This window comes from Schistocerca serialis, chromosome 7 (genome assembly GCF_023864345.2).
Source record: "Schistocerca serialis cubense isolate TAMUIC-IGC-003099 chromosome 7, iqSchSeri2.2, whole genome shotgun sequence".
Lineage (NCBI taxonomy): Eukaryota > Metazoa > Arthropoda > Insecta > Orthoptera > Acrididae > Schistocerca > Schistocerca serialis.
In genome coordinates, this window is record NC_064644.1 from 348851640 (window position 1) to 348869669 (window position 18030).

An 18030-nucleotide genomic window follows, 5' to 3' on the forward strand; every position below is an offset into this window, starting at 1 on the left:
TGCACCGAGTTGTCAGAAGTTGTTGTCAATGACAGGATTACTGATGCAAATGGAAGCAATTCCCTGAGTGAGAAATTGGTGTGCGTGCTCAGCATAGGGCAATTAATTACAAGGAACAATAAAATTGGATTCAAAATTTAATTCTTCATGTTGCCTACATAATTGAATAGACATTTCATGTGTATTAGTGAAAATTAATTCACTATTAGATTATTATCAAGTGAAAAGTGAATTCATGCTTATTTAACAGTGAACAGTCATTGATTTGTCCCAAGATTACGACACATTCTGAACATTGCTTAAGTATATGTTATCTCTAGAATTACATCATGTAGTTATTGAACACATGATGTAGCGATGTCTTGATGACAGAATAACAATTTATTAGCTTAACATCCTCACAATATCATAATGTGGCCACGACTTGGGTGATGGATTGAAGATTCAAGACTTTATATTATTAATATTTAACATCCATTGCCTAACTGGGTATAATAAAAAGAAGAACTACAATTAGCCTGTTTGCACAAGTTGAGAGTCTGTCGCGGACTCACAACAAAAGAAAACTGGTGATCATCATTTCAGGTCAAGGGAGTCATCGCGACATCGAGTGGTGCAATTGCCACATTTATCAGTGAAGCAGCAAGAGCAGCTAGCACATTCTGATGCACTGCTCTTTCAAAATATTGACATTAATCATAAAAGACAGTATCTGAAATGTGACCAAACCACACGTGGAGTTTGTGTTTTCTTGCTAGCTACAGGGTGCCGTTGTTGTGAGCGACAGATGCTGTTCCACGTCATACTGACTGGGACAACCATCACCACTGAGTCGTGTCAACTCTAAGGAGATGCTGACTCCACAAAGTTTATAACAATCCATCGTATATGTTCAATATGTCCCCCATTGGCTGCATGGACAACATCTAGCCAGTAGCTGAGTTCATCCCAGACTTAGCGTAAGGTGTCTTCTGTCACTGAAGCTACAGCATCTGATATTCTGGTTTTTAATTCATCAATGTCACGAGATAAGGGAGGAATGCAAACACATTGTTTAACATATCCCCACAGGAAGAAATCACATGGTGTTAAGTTAGGGGACATAGGAGGCCAAGAGTGTAAAGCCTGGTCTCATAGTCCTGTACCCCTATCCAATGTTGAGGCAAGTCAGCATTGAGGAAATTGCATACGTTGTTGTGCCAGTGTGGTGGTGCTCCATCTTGCTGATAGAGGAAATTGTCAGAGTCAAGTTGTGGGAATAACCAGTTTCGCAGCATTGCAAGATATGATTGTCCTGTTATGGTTTCTTCCTCAAAAAAGTAGGGTCCATAAACCTTGCTTTGCGAAAAAGCAAAAAAACATTAATTTTTGGTGAATCACGTTCATGTTCAATTGTTTCATGAGGGTTTTTGAGCCCCCATATACGCATGTGAAAAGCGATCACTGATTGAGTACAAATAAATTCAGTAACACAATATGCCTTCTGTTGCGCAGATGCCATATTGCGCGAGACTGGGTGCATGCTACAGGTCAGCGCTCATAGTGACATCTAGTGGATTTTTGCTGAAACTCTAGACCATGACGATCACATCTAGTGCTGTTTCAGTTACCTAGTGACATTTGTCTCAATATTATTACAAGTTAAAATCGGTTATTCTTTTTGGGGCACCCTATATAATAAAATAATATACAGGTCACTTTTCCAAACATGAGTGGTTCCTAATGTAACATGAACAACTTAAACTATGAGTATTGTTTTACTGGTCAGTTGCTGAAGAGAATGTTTCACATTTAAATTAACTGCATACATAAACATATACATTTTTGAGCTATTCAGTTACATGCATACGTAATTATAAACATTTTTAAGATATACTGTTATATAAATTAGACATCGTTCATAGATAGGCATCACTCTTGTAATATATTCACATACAGTCATCGGATAAAGATTACAGAGAATAATACCTGTAAACAATATTTACATTATGTTATCATATGTGCAGATAAGACATAACAAGGAACCAACAGTTACATCTGTTAAGTGAGGCAAATACGTCAAGTGAAAGTGAAATGGTAACACACATATTAAAGTACAACACACAAATTATTTTAGCTTAGTATTCATAAATTCATCTCCAGAACAGAAGCAGTGTATCTTTATCATTGATTTTATTTTGAATCTGAATCTTTTCTGCTGAGACTTTACATTTTTTGGTATCTCCTTGTGCAGAAGAACTTCCTTGTGCCTTGCACTACTGTGCCCTTTATGTAGCCATTGATCAACTATTAATATGCAATTGGATTGCTGAGCATTGTGGTGGTAAACATCTTTATTCTTTGTAAACATATGGAAATTTTCATGGATGAAACACACTGTTTCATGGATACAGATACAAGGTACTGGCAAGATATTGAGCTCCTTAAAGAAATGTCTAGTGGTGAAGGATAGGGGCACTTGTTGTATTGCCTTAATTATTCGTTTCTGCATAATGAATATCTTCTTGTGTGAGGAGCTCCAAAAAGGAAAGCAGTGTGTAATTATTGAGTGCAACAATGCGAAGTAGGCATATTTTAGTGTTTCCATGTCACAGACATTACTTAGAATACTAAAAGTATAACAGAGACTGCTCATCCTGTTCAATAATTTATCTTCATGTGTATCCAACTGTAGTGTGTCATCTGTCCTCACTACAAAGCATTTTGGGTTATTTCTCTATCCTGATATCATCTATCAGAGATGATATCTTTTGTGTTCAGTGATATATTTATTTAGGATAAGTTTGGTTTTGTTTACCCATTTTACCAGATTACAGTTTTTGGTGTTGAGTTGATGAGGACATTGATTATAAACCAGTATGTTGGCGTCATCAGCAAATATTACTGTGGGACATTCCTGAATGCTTTGGAGCAGATCATTGATAAATATGAGAAATAAAAGGGGACCAAGTGTGGAACCTTGGGGAATGACTCATCTTACTGCTTGCTCCACTGGTTGAGCACTTTCAACATTTATGAGGTGATCACTAATTTCTGTACTCTGTCTGAAAGATGGACCTAAAGCAGTCAATTTCATAATGTAGTAGTTTCTCCAACAGTAATTCATGGCTGACTAAATCAAAAGCTTTTGTCAGATCAAGGAACACATGTGTTATGTATGTATGTGTGTGTGTGTGTGTGTGTGTGTGTGTGTGTGTGTGTGTGTGTCTTTTTCATTTAGTGCACTGTAGATTTCATTTAAAATGAATATTGTGCTCCATTTATTGGTCTCCCTTTCTGAAAGTCAACCTTGTGGAGACTCAGCATGCAATTACTATCCAAGAAATTAATAGCACAGTCATGTACTAATTTCTCAAGGACTTTTGATATGCTTGAAAAGATGGAGACAGGTGTGTAGTTGTTTACATCACTCCTTTCACCTTTTTTAAACAGAGGAACAACTTCTGCTGTTTTAAAAATTCTAAAAAATTGACCTGACAATAAGGATTATTTTATTCTATTTGACAGTGGGTCACAAACAGGATGTTAGATTTGTTTTAAATGGGAATAAAATACACCAGGAATGTTTCTGTGGTTTCTGCTTTATAATATTACATATTTCACTTGGTGTGACTGGACCAAGAAAAAATGATTGTAGGAGCATCACTGACATTGAGTGACAAATAAATGCAGGTATCTTGATTAAAGAAAAGAGTTTGTTGCCAATGTTAATGAAGTGAGTATTGAATATTTCACATAACTGTTTATTGTCAGTGATAACACCATCTTCATTTTTAATGCATGTTAATGAGTGTCATGCCTTTTTTGCTAACTGTTTTGTTAATCAGTTTCCACATATCTTTTGATTTATTACAAGTTAATGATGAACTGCCAATTATACATTTTCTTTGCTTCATGAATTGCCTTGTTTAGAACAATTTTATACTGTTTGAAATAGTTATGGAATAATTTGCTGTCTGCAGTTTTACTGTAGGCATATAGCAATCTCTTATTTCAGAAAGAGGTTTATATTCCTGATTTAGCCATTTATTATTAGACATTCTGCATGTCTATTGTTGAGCTACAACTTTGATGTGGAATGCCACTTCATAGCAGTGTTGCAAAACACTCATAAATTCTTGAATCTTACTGTCAATATTGCTATCACAATAGACATCCTTCCAGTCAACTTTATGGAGGAGATGTGTGAGATATGCTACATTGTTTTTGTTGCCAGTTGGTCTTTCATATGTGTGTTGGAAAGCTTCTGTCTGCTTATTTTTATCTTGTGTGGTCATACTCAGTAGAAAGAAATAGTGATCTGATTTACCATTAGTGATATTGTCTTCTAGTATGTGAGCACATCACCTGTCAGCAGTAAATTAGTTGTTGTTGTAGGTTTGTTGTTTATATTTATTATGTTATAGCATTGCAAACATTTTGACTATTTTTTGGGAAGCAGTGGGTTGTATTAAGAATCCATATTAAAATCTCCACAGAAAATAATATTGTGGTATTTTGAACTTTAGTGTTGTAGTAGCATGTTGAGTTTGGAGGTGAAAATTGTTATGTTACCATCAGGTGGTCTGTAGAAGCATGTAACTAAAATCTTAAGAGATTTAATATCTACAGTGACATGTTCAAAATACTTTTCACTATTCATACACTTGGTTTTAAGTAATGGAATACATTCTACATTATCTCTAGAAAGTATTAGACAGCCACCTCACATTTTGTTAGTTCTACAAAATTGATTAACCACCTGAAAGCCTGTAAAGTAAAAATAGGCAGCTTTACCATCTTTAACCCAATGCTCAGAAATACAAAGCAAATCTATAATTCCTGTGAGGCTTTCTAAAATATTTGTAGTTCTAAACTTCTGTTCCTTAAGCTTTGCATATTCTGAAATAAAATACAAAATTTTGATCTTTTGAATGAATGCACTGGTTTTGGTTGATGATTTTTCTGCTTGCAATTACTTGCCATGTTGTTTTCATATGCTTGGCTGGCCAGTGGAGTTTCCATCCTGAAAAGTTTTTGTCATCAGAGTATTTTTGGTAGCCTAACATTGTCTTAGTTGTAATAGGATATAAGATGGATCTTTTTAGTTTCTTAAAGTACTTACTGCGACACAAGCTGCTTTCCAAGACCATTCCAATGGAGTGTATAGTGTGGAATCTGGGACACATCCACACTGATGTCTACAGTTCTGACATTTTTAAAATGTTTACATGCACTTGGCTAATGTTCATTAGCATAATTAATTCCTTGTTTATGCAGGACTAGCATGGTAGGTCATTATGGAGTGGAATGTTCACAAACAGAACGTTTGTATGAGTCAGATGACCCAGCCACTTCTTTAATTCCTAGTACGCTATGAGTGTTTCATTTTTATGTATATACCATTAGAGGCACCAACCAGGGCTACGAATTGTTTGATGACAACTTAGCAGTTTCTTCTGAGTGTATATGCGTACTTATTTCTGAGAGGGAGGCCCCAGCCTTAATAAAACTCATGGATCTCACAGTTGATGCTTCATTAATATGTGAGGCCATTCCATGTCCATAGCTATCAGCAAAACTCATGTGCCCATAAACAATGAGAACTCTTCGCTGTGGCATACGGTATCTGTTTAACTTTATTTAGATGTGTCTTCAAGCAATATGATTTTTCAGAGACTCATTGACACTTGTGAGCATTTTGTACTGCAGCATTTCTTGGTGATGTCCCTTCATTAGATTTTGGAGAAGTACTTTTATCACTGGCAAAATAAGCACCTAATTTTGGTTTCTTGAAGGAATATTAGGCCTGTTGCTTGATATATTTCTATGTGTATCACATTTCCATTCCATCACAAAGTTTCTGTCGACTCTCAGTGATGAATCTACCTTTCCACATCGAAAGAGCAACTTTGCTTCACACTTGATACGGGTCATGCTGCTTTTTGTTGTTTTCTTGCACTTTCCACAAATACTGCTGATAAAGCTTTTATTTTCGTGACTCCAGGTGTCCATTAGAATCTGTGATATACTGTCCACTTACTTCCTTTGTTCACTTGTTTTGTTACACAAAGCATACAGTTTTACACCACTATCATTTCGTTGCTTAAATAATATTCTTTTTTGTTTTAAATAGATGATGTCATCAATTAAAACATGCAATCTATGTTTGTTAATTATTGATATAAGTCATCACATTTGGCACATACCTGGTTTTCTGTTTGGGGTCAGTGCTTACACCACTACTGTGGTACCCTGTCTTGCATTTGAACCACGTAATACCCTTCATCACACTTTTTTTTTTTTTTTTTTACATGAACAAAAGTTTTCTCATGTTTCTTGCATGTATTCATAGTAAGAAGGACAAGCTCTGCTTCCCACGTTATTGATGGGTCTTACAGTTTTCTCCTTGCATTTTTCAGTCACTTTTGACACACAGCATGTAAGACACCCATTATCTCAGTAAATGATACAATTATTTGCAAACATAACACTTTTTATCAGTACTATTCATAATATTTAGTGAACTCCTGAACTTGCGATTGGCAAACAGCACCACCTTGGCTTGACATGTTACACCAAGATTACATGGCCTTCATAGGACTCAGTTTTCCATTTCACCCCACAGTTAGCAACAGTATCTGGCCCTGCATGACTGATACAAGTAATCTGATTTTGCTCCATCAAAATAAACTTGCTCTGAATAAGAAAAAATGATGAACTTGCTACTTTACTATAAACATATGAGTAGATGGAAAATAAATGGTTCCCTGATTATAGGATCATCTCCCCCCCCCCTCCCCCACCCCCTATCCATTTCATATTGCTGAAACTGAATAGATATAACACCAATTTTATGTTTGTTTTCTTACAGACGCTTTTCGGCTTCAGGAGGAGGATGAGTGAAATTGAAAATGTCACAGAGCTCCCCAAGCCTTTGGTTGAGAGAAAATCAATTTCAGAAGATGACAAAGTTGCAAGTGAGTAAAATGCAAAATGTTTCAAAAAGTGATAGATTTTTTTATTACAGTGTTATTAACACTTTTTCTGTGAGGTAAAAGATGCATGACAATACCACCTTCTTAAACTTTTTTTCACCACAGCTGAACGTTGAATGCTGCTTTCTCTTCTCTCCTTAGATCCTTGTAACTTCTGTTATTGTCATATATTTCATGCAAATTGCCTCATTGTTGTGCATTTAAGCTGGTCATCAAGTACATGATCTGGTCGTGTTTATTACATGATTACAAACAACATTAGACCCTACTAGAGTGTCTTTCTGGATGTTAATATATAAAAGTCTTAGAATCAATAGTCCAGCTAATAATCAGAATCATGCAGTAACATTTTCCTCCATTTAGAATTGTTGCACAATGTTACATTAATCTCAGTGGACAAGGAAAGTTACTTGGTACTGCCCAAGATAAAATAAATCTGAAGCACCAAAATGAAAACGTTTTAACATTCATTTCACTATGTGACAAAGCAAGCTGGGATATTTTTTCTTCCCCTCTTGTTTTCCTGTCTGCCTCCTAAAAATTCATTTTTTCACTTTAAACTAGTTACCATTAACATACTTGAGTATAATCTGCATTTTGATAAAAGAGAAAGGTTGGCCCTCAGTTTTAAAGAATATAACACCAGATCTAATTTTGTGCTTGGTGTTAGGTATGTAATTGATTTTTGTTATAACGTCAAGTTTAACACATATATTTCAGAACGACACAACACATATAAGTCACAGAGTAAGTTGACAAGCAAGACATGTGTACACGTTAGCATTCGAATGAGCACTGAGTCCCAGTCTAGCGGCTGCTGCTCGGCTGGCTGCTTAGGTGGCGCAGCTGCTGCATGGCTGGCAGACAGCGCCGCACATAGAGGACGTGCGTAATTGCGCGGCGGCGCTTTGAGTGATCGTCGAGCCACAACACTTTTCCCCCCTTTGAAATTGGTGCACTGGTCTTGATAGAGGTGTCCTGGAGATGGCTAATGTCCATAGGCATTGTTTGACTCGCCGTAAAGTCTCGAGGAGCAGGCTTCCTGTACGGACGGAAGTGTCCCCGATGATAACGGGTCGAGATGACAGGAGATGTAGGGGTCAAATCTGCTGGGGCCCCATGCACCAATCTGCCCGTTGCGGCAAGTCCAGTTGATATGACAGGAGATATGGGCGATGTGTCGGCGTATGTTGGAGGAGGAGGCGAGTAGATTTGCTCTGACAGAGGATGGTCATCCGGTTCCTGCATGGGCACTTCTCCTGGTGGCGTACGTTCTTGTGCTGGCATCGCGATGATGGTGAGAGGGCTGCATCTACATCATCTACATCTATACTCCGCTAGCCACCTTACGGTGTGTGGCGGAGGGTACTTATTGTACCACTATCTGATCCCCCCTTCCCTGTTCCATTCACGAATTGTGCGTAGGAAGAACGACTGCTTGTAAGTCTCCGTATTTGCTCTAATTTCTCGGATCTTTTCGTTGTGATCATTACGCGAGATATATGAGGGCGGTAGTAATATGTTGCCCATCTCTTCCCGGAATGTGCTCTCTCGTAATTTCGATAATAAACCTCTCCGTATTGCGTAACGCCTTTCTTGAAGTGTCCGCCACTGGAGCTTGTTCAGCATCTCCGTAACGCTCTCGCGCTGACTAAATGTCCCCATGACGAATCGCGCTGCTTTTCGCTGGATCATGTCTATCTCTTCTATTAATCCAACCTGGTGAGGGTCCCATACTGATGAGCAATACTCAAGAATCTGACGAACAAGCGTTTTGTAAGCTACTTCTTTCGTCGATGAGTCACATTTTCTTAGAATTCTTCCTATGAATCTCAACCTGGCGCCTGCTTTTCCCACTATTTGTTTTATGTGATCATTCCACTTCAGATCGCTCCGGATAGTAACTCCTAAGTATTTTACGGTCGTTACCGCTTCCAATGATTTACCACCTATGGCATAATCGTACTGGAATGGATTTCTGCCCCTATGTATGCGCATTATATTACATTTATCTACGTTTAGGGAAAGCTGCCAGCTGTCGCACCATGCATTAATCCTCTGCAGGTCCACCTGGAGTACGTACGAGTCTTCTGATGTTGCTACTTTCTTGTAGACAACCGTGTCATCTGCAAATAGCCTCACGGAGCTACCGATGTTGTCAACTAAGTCATTTATGTATATTGTAAACAATAAAGGTCCTATCACGCTTCCCTGCAGTACTCCCGAAATTACCTCTACATCTGCAGATTTTGAACCGTTAAGAATGACATGTTGTGTTCTTTCTTCTAGGAAATCCTGAATCCAATCACAAACCTGGTCCGATATTCCGTAAGCTCGTATTTTTTTCACTAAACGTAAGTGCGGAACCGTATCAAATGCCTTCCTGAAGTCCAGGAATACGGCATCAATCTGCTCGCCAGTGTCTACGGCACTGTGAATTTCTTGGGCAAATAGGGCGAGCTGAGTTTCACATGATCTCTGTTTGCGGAATCCATGTTGGTTATGATGAAGGAGATTTGTATTATCTAAGAATGTCATAATACGAGAACACAAAACATGTTCCATTATTCTACAACAGATTGACGTAAGCGAAATAGGCCTATAATTATTCGCATCTGATTTATGACCCTTCTTGAAAATGGGAACGACCTGCGCTTTCTTCCAGTCGCTAGGTACTTTACGTTCTTCCAGTGATCTACGATAAATTGCTGATAGAAAGGGGGCAAGTTCTTTAGCATAATCAGTGTAGAATCTTAAGGGTATCTCGTCTGGTCCGGATGCTTTTCCGCTACTAAGTGATAGCAGTTGTTTTTCAATTCCGATATCGTTTATTTCAATATTTTCCATTTTGGCGTCCGTGCGACGGCTGAAGTCAGGGACCGTGTTACGATTTTCCGCAGTGAAACAGTTTCGGAACACTGAATTCAGTATTTCTGCCTTTCTTCGGTCGTCCTCTGTTTCGGTGCCATCGTGGTCAACGAGTGACTGAATAGGGGATTTAGATCCGCTTACCGATTTTACATATGACCAAAACTTTTTAGGGTTCTTGTTTAGATTGTTTGCCAATGTTTTATGTTCGAATTCGTTGAATGCTTCTCTCATTTCTCTCTTTACGCTCTTTTTTGCTTCGTTCAGCTTTTCCTTATCAGCTATGATTCGACTACTCTTAAACCTATGATGAAGCTTTCTTTGTTTCCGTAGTACCTTTCGTACATGATTGTTATACCACGGTGGATCTTTCCCCTCGCTTTGGACCTTAGTCGGTACGAACTTATCTAAGGCGTACTGGACGATGTTTCTGAATTTTTTCCATTTTTGTTCCACATCCTCTTCCTCAGAAATGAACGTTTGATGGTGGTCACTCAGATATTCTGCGATTTGTGCCTTATCACTCTTGTTAAGCAAATATATTTTCCTTCCTTTCTTGGCATTTCTTATTACACTTGTAGTCATTGATGCAACCACTGACTTATGATCACTGATACCCTCTTCTACATTCACGGAGTCGAAAAGTTCTGGTCTATTTGTTGCTATGAGGTCTAAAACGTTAGCTTCACGAGTTGGTTCTCTAACTATCTGCTCGAAGTAATTCTCGGACAAGGGAGTCAGGATAATGTCACAAGAGTCTCTGTCCCTGGCTCCAGTTCTGATTGTGTGACTATCCCATTCTATACCTGGTAGATTGAAGTGTCCCCCTATTACAATAGTATGATCACGAAACTTCTTCACGACGTTCTGCAGGTTCTCTCTGAGGCGCTCAACTACTACGGTTGCTGATGCAGGTGGTCTATAGAAGCATCCGACTATCATATCTGACCCACCTTTGATACTTAACTTAACCCAGATTATTTCACATTCGCATTCGCTAATAACTTCACTGGATATTATTGAATTCTTTACTGCTATAAATACTCCTCCACCATTGGCGTTTATCCTATCCTTGCGGTATATATTCCATTCTGTGTCTAGGATTTCGTTACTGTTCACTTCCGGTTTTAACCAACTTTCCGTTCCTAATACTATATGTGCACTATTTCCTTCAATAAGAGATACTAATTCAGGAACCTTGCCCTGGATACTCCTGCAGTTTACCAATATTACGTTAACTTTTCCTGTTTTTGGTCTCTGAGGACGGACGTTCTTTATCAACGATGATAATGTCCTCTCTGGTGAGCCGTCAGGTATTTTATCGTTTCGCCCAAGGGGGGGTCCCTCTAACCTAAAAAAGCTCCGTGTGCACGCCACACGTACTCTGCTACCCTAGTAGCTGCTTCCGGTGTGTAGTGCACGCCTGACCTGTCTAGATGGGCCCTACAGTTCTCCACCCAATAACGGAGGTCGATGAATTTGCAACCATTATAGTCGCAGAGTCGTCTGAGCCTCTGGTTTAGACCCTCCACACGGCTCCAAACCAGAGGACCGCGATCGACTCTGGGCACTATGCTGCAGATATTAAGCTCAGCTTGCACTCCGCGTGCGATGCTGGTTGTCTTCACCAAATCAGCCGGCCGCCGGAAGGAACCAAGGATGGCCTCAGAACCCAAGCGGCAGGCGTCATTCGTTCCGACATGTGCTACTATCTGCAGCCGGTCACACCCAGTGTGTTCAATAGCTGCCGGAAGGGCCTCCTCCACATTACGGACGAGACCCCCCGGCAAGCACACCGAGTGCACACTGGCATTCTTCCCCGACCTACCCGCTATTTTCCTGAGGGGCTCCATAACCCGCCTAACGTTGGAGCTCCCTATAACTAATAGGCCCGCCCTCTGTGACTGTCGGGACCTTGCCGGAGAATCGGCCACTGGCCCAACAGGCGAGGCATCCTGTGGTGGCTCGGAAACGATGTCATCACCACTAGGAAGCACCCCGTACCTGTTGGAAAGGGGTAAGGCAGCTGCCACGCGGCCAGATCCCACCTTCGCCTTTCGGCCAGGCACGCGCGAGCCCACCACTGTCCGCCATTCACCCTGGAGTGATGGCTGACCGGTAAGATGCTCACTGCTGGAAGACGCAGCGACATCAGGGGTTCCATGTGATTCCAAGGCCACCGAAGTAGGCATAGGTCTCACCACAGTTGCCCCAACGCCACTACGAGCCGACGCCTGCGCCTCGAGCTCGATGAGCCTAACAGACAAAGCCTCCACCTGCCCCCGAAGAGTGGCCAATTCTCCTTGCGTCCGCTCACAACAACCACAGTCCCTACACATGACTATGTTTACCCTACTCTATACGGTGACAAATTCCCAAGATAATCTTCTGATGAGCTACTCTGATAATCAAGAAACACTCACTGAAATACGAGACGCGAAAACTACGCTAGGTTTTCCCAGAAAAACTATTTAAAAGCTAAGCGCAGCAAATAAGTACAAAAACGCTTTATACAAACAGTACTCGCTGCTGCTGGTGCTGTCGCTCTGGCTGTCACAAGACAACTGCTGATTCAAGTGACTAGTGGCTAACGGCCGCGAAACAAACAAAAGACGGTTTTAGGGCGCTTTCTGTTCTAAACGATCAAGAAAACACTAAGAAATCTAACACGAAAACTACGTAAAGTTTTATCAAGAACTGTTAGTTACTATGCAGAGCAGATAAACACAAATAGAATCCCTTCCTTAGTGGAAGGTCGTAAACAAAATGCAAAATAAACGCTTTATACAAACAGTACTCGCTGCTGCTGGTGCTCTCGCTCTGGCTGTCACAAGACAAGCATTGTGAGTATTGAGAGATGCCAAGATCCTGAGCATCAGGTAGAGCCAAAGGTGGTGTAGCGGCATTCAGAACAGGCGTTGCCGGCACACGAGGCCAAAGCTGGTCCGAATGACGCACTGCAACACCCGTGTCCGTCTGGATTTCATACAGGCGTCAGCCACGGTGTCGTGAGATGTGGCCCGGGCTCTAATTCGGCCGCCTCCCATATCCCTGTACCCAGACAAGGTTGTCGGCAGTGAACCGGCCAAGTGGAGGCACCCGTGGCTGTGAGGTGGAAGGCCACCGAAGATGAAGTAGCGTGCGGGGCTGTCGGCCATGTAAGAGCTCAGCCAGGCTGTGGTCGCCCATGGGGGTGAAACGGTAAGACGCCAGAAACTGGAGAAGTGCATCATCAGCAGCAAAAGAAGTCAGAAGTTTCCGCATCTGAGCCTTAAATGTGCGGACCAGTCGTTCAGCCTCACCGTTGGATTGTGGATGGAACGGCGGGGCCGTGACATGCATAACGCTGTGACGAGCAGAAAAATCTGCAAATTCGGAAGAGGCTAATTGCGGACCATTATCAGTAACAAGAGTAGAGGGGAGGCCTTCCAAAGAAAAAATGCGGGCGAGAGCACTGGTGGTTGCCGCAGTGGTAGGCGACGTGCAACTGACAATGAAAGGAAAGTTACAGTAGGCGTCAATTACAAGGAGCCAATTGCGACAACAACCGATACATTTGAGGTGAGATCCAGGAAAGGAACAGAGACTTATAAGGTTGTTCGTCCATGACATGAAATGCCAAGAAGTGCTGTCGAAGACGTTTTTCATAATCAGACCAGTCTTCCGCCGCCTCGTCGTAAGGAGGAAAAGGAGGTATAGCCAACGGCAAGAAACACCCCGCATTTGACGCCGCAATGAAATTGCGAATCGCCGCTGTTAGAAGCATTTGCTGTTGAAGGAGATTTTGCAATAGTTGCTCGACAGTAGCCATGGAAACCTGTGGGTCAACGGTGAAAAGGAAAAATCCCATCCTCGTCGCCAATTGTTATAATGTCAAGTTTAACACATATATTTCAGAACCACACAACACATATAAGTCACAGAGTAAGTTGACAAGCAAGACATGTGTACACGTTAGCATTCAAATGAGCACTGAGTCCCAGTCTAGCGGCCGCTGCTCAGCTGGCCGCTTAGGTGGTGCAGCTGCTGCATGGCTGGCAGACAGCGCCGCACGTAGAGGACGCACGTAATTGCGCGGCGGCGCTTTGAATGATTGGCGAGTCACAACAATTTTCTAATTTATTTTGACTATTCCTGGTTAGTATCTTTCACTATAGGGCAAAATCAGTAATTGTTTTGTAACTTAAATTCTATTGTTGACTTATAAACAAATATAAATTATAAACGTTTGAAAGATGAAACACTATCATTCTTAAGTGTTTATTTGGCTCTATTCGAAAACATGTTAGCAAAGCCAGCCCTTAATGAATTCCAAAGTAATTAACAGTTTTGTCAAAAGTATTGTTTGTGTAACTATAGCTGTTAACTTCACCATTTAAACAAATAATTTGGCTTAACCCTTGTAGTAGAAGAAACTGTTAAAAAGATGGAATCTTTTGATGTATTCAGTTAATTTAATGAGTTAAGTTTTAATTGTAATTTCTGTAAATTTAACTTCAAACAATGCGTAGGTTCAGTACCTATTATTGTGAGGATATATAACGGCCCAATTTTTCGTCCTGAGACAGTCAGTCCATGGCCGAGTTTCAGACGAGGGACCTGTATTGGTTAGATCAACAACAATGCATCCGTGAAATAAGTGTAACACAATTAGGCCATGTGTTAAAACAATGACAGTGTCTGCCCCATACATACCTTTCTATTCTTCAAGAATTGTGAACTTTGTGGTTAGGTTTTTACTGCTCGTAGATGTTCAATAGTAAACTATTGCAGCAGTATGTGGAGCTTTGCCTGCAAACTATTAATGAGTCTTATGGAAAGTTAAAACAATAGTGGACTGGCCACATATTACTGTGTATTACTGGGGGGCTTGTGAACAGTGAAAGTAAAGTACTGTGAAATGCAAATGTGCACCTGTTGGCTACATCATTTAAAGTAGTCAGTGTTGTACTTCCACAATCCATTTTTCAGTCAGTGTAGCAACACTGTATGTTGACACCGAGGACAACAAACAAAGAATTAAAGAAGGCAAACCATCGCAAGTAGTACAAATTGTGTTGTCACTGCTCTGACAGTAAGTAATTGCAGCAGATTGCATGGGCTATAAACTTTATAATTATTAACAATATTTCTTTTCAGATTATTTCATCAGTTTGTATAGGAACTACTCTATGCTTCAAGTTTTATTTCAGTCACAGTGTTTAAAATATTTGTAGGTAATTCTTTCTGTTGTTAGCCTATAGTGTGAGCATGCATAATCAAACAGCATGCAATGGAAATGCCTCCACTGCAAGCATAGAGAGATCGCCACACAACCTGAACAGACAGCACAGCAAGTGCTGTGCCATTGACACAACAACCCAATATAATCCCATTGTGTTGGAACCTGTGCAACACTTATATTGACTTTCTTACAGTATGTTCACCCAGGAGGCTGTATATTAATGTGTTCTATAACTAGTGTTCTATACTTCAGTGTTATTGTGAATCTCTCCTTGTGGAAGCAGAATAAAACTTGGTTGGTTTTTAGCTCTGACACTGTGGCTGCACAATGTTACAACATACAGTACTTGGTGATGGGTGCGGTATTGTACTCCAAGTGTTCTGTTCCTTTGATATTAATAATAATAATTTTATTGTTATTTGGCCGTTACTGCCATTGCTCTCTTCTGGATTTTGAATGTGCTCAGGGCAGTTGGAGAATTTGCTCAGAATATCACACCATATTTTAGGTGGGCTTGTATGTAAGCACAGTATGTGCTGGTTACTGTTTTCAGGCTAGCACATGATTTCAGTACACTCAATGCATAACAGCCAGTACTGGCATTTACCTTTCCTGTATGTGTATTCCATTTCAGGTTATCTTGAACCCACACACCCAGGAATTTAAAAACAGTGTCGGTATCTATTGGCTGGTTATTTACAGTGACAAGTGGCTGAGAGGAATTTGCATTTTGTGTTGTGTGAAAGTTCATGGAAGCTGTCTTTCTGTTCCCAGCTTTTTGCACAGCCTCTGTGTTCTCTCCTTTGAGGAATACAGTTGTGTCATCAGCAAATATTATTATTTTGTGTGCATCTACATTCAGGCTCAAGTCATTAATATACAGGAGAAAAAGTAGAGGTCCCAATACTGAGCCCTGTGATACACATTGCTTTACAGTTTTATTATTGTACACAGCAGTAATGGCTTTCTGCAAAGAAAATCAGTTATACTTGTCTCCAGTTTCGGCTTTAGGTCTAGCATAATAGGTTTAGAAGCCATGATACTGAACTGCTACAAAAGACACAATTTCAAACAGGTATTGCATTATTTAAGATTATAATTAACTAACAACATTTTTGCACATGAGAATTCATTACTGCAAGCGTCATTTCTGCTTGAGGGACTAGAGGCTTGCGCCATATTACAGATAGACCGGACTGCTGAGGTCCAGATTAGCAAGAATGTAGCATAGTTCTCTATGTCTCCTTGCCTCTTTCATACCTACTAAGAGGCACTCACTGGGTACTTTTTATAAGTTTCTTTGCATTCTTGTACACATACTGTGGGGAATTTCTTACCTGTATGGTAAAATGGAAGCTTAGGCTCACTTTCTGAAAGCTTATCCTCTACTTTAGAGAATCCAACTTTGAGTCTTGTTTCTTTAAGACCATGTAAACATTGTTTTCTCAGCTTTCAAATTTCTGGCCTTCTCTGAATTTTAACATAACAATCTGGTTCAACTGATATCCATTTGAAATGATAATTAAATCAAGACCCTAAGCTGTTGACAGGCATTGATATACATCAACAGGGGCAGTTGAAAATGTGTGCCCCAACTGGGACTTGAACCTAGGATAGGGTGACTGCAGAGATTTATCCCTTGTATGCTCTCTGTGAGACTTACATTCGCAACTTAATGTCCACACACTACATTCGTAGTGCCCCTGCCCACTACACTCTTTACTTGAGGCAGACAATCTTACCGAGTCCCATAAGAGTTCGGGCAATGCGTATGCATCCAGCACAGAAGAAGAAGGTCAATGGCCAGTTAGCCTTAACTATATGAAGATGAACAGATACCATCTCCTTATAGGTACCAATTTGTGTTCATATGAGTCTCTTGCTGAAAAAAAATCAGTAGCAATGTTTCTTCAAAACTAGTACAGTATTACATCATCTGATAGATGGCACATTCGAGGCTCATGACGATTATCAGGGAGATCACAATAATTATTAAGAATAGAATATTGGTTAATGCGCAAAATGGTTTCCGTAAAAATAAATCAACTGAAACAGCTATCTTCAATTTTTTGCAACTTGTTCTAAATTCCATAAACAGAAAGGAATTAAATTGTGGATTGTTTTTAGACTTATCAAAGACCTTTGATGTCATCGACCATAAGTTACTGCTATGCCTATGGGATACGTGGAGTTGCCCACAAATGGTTTGAATCATATGTCAGACAGGTATCAGAAGGTGGAGATAAACCAGGCAGATAGGACATATTCATCAAGATTCGAGAGAGTTTTGTATGGAGTACCCCAGGGATCTGTATTAGGGCCATTACTGTTTTTAATATTTATCAATGACCTACCAAGTCATCTATCTGAAGCAGAGGCAGTAATGTTTGCTGATGATACAAGTTTGTTTGTTAAAGCAAATAGTGAAGCTGACTTACAGGAAAAAGTCACATTAGCAACAGACAAAGCAGACAGATGGTTTAATGAAAACAGACTCATTGTGAATGCCAAAAAAACAACGTGGATCAACTTCAGACATATTACAAATAAAATAAAAACTAACCTTACAGTAGAACTGGTTAAGTGTAAGATTGAACAAGCATCATACACTAAATTCTTGGGAGTATGGTTTGATGAACACATAAGATGGGAAAAGCATGTAATATCATTGAACAAAAAATTAAGTCAAACATGTTATATACTTAGAATGCTTAAAAGCTCATGTAATATTAAAACAGTGTTATGTGTTTATTTCTCATTCATGCACAGTTTATTAAGATACGGCGTACAGTTTTGGGGGAACATCAGTCTAACAAAACACTCATTTAGACTACGAAAGAAGGCAGTCAGAATAATAAAAGGTATAGGATATAGAGACTCTTGTAGGCAAGCTTTCAAAGAATTAAAAATCATGACACTACCATCTTTATACATATATGAAAACATATGTTTCTTAAAAGA

At 40.0% G+C, this 18030-nt stretch overlaps 1 protein-coding gene across 1 annotated transcript in view; it reads left to right on the forward strand.

Moving 5' to 3' along the window:
* Positions 1–18030, forward strand: part of LOC126412514 (uncharacterized) — a 98329-nt gene that overhangs the window by 48159 nt on the left and 32140 nt on the right. Inside the window, exon 2 of the mRNA XM_050082143.1 lies at positions 6854–6959. Coding sequence (XP_049938100.1) covers positions 6854–6959 — 106 coding nt within the window. The remainder of the gene's footprint in view (positions 1–6853; positions 6960–18030) is intronic.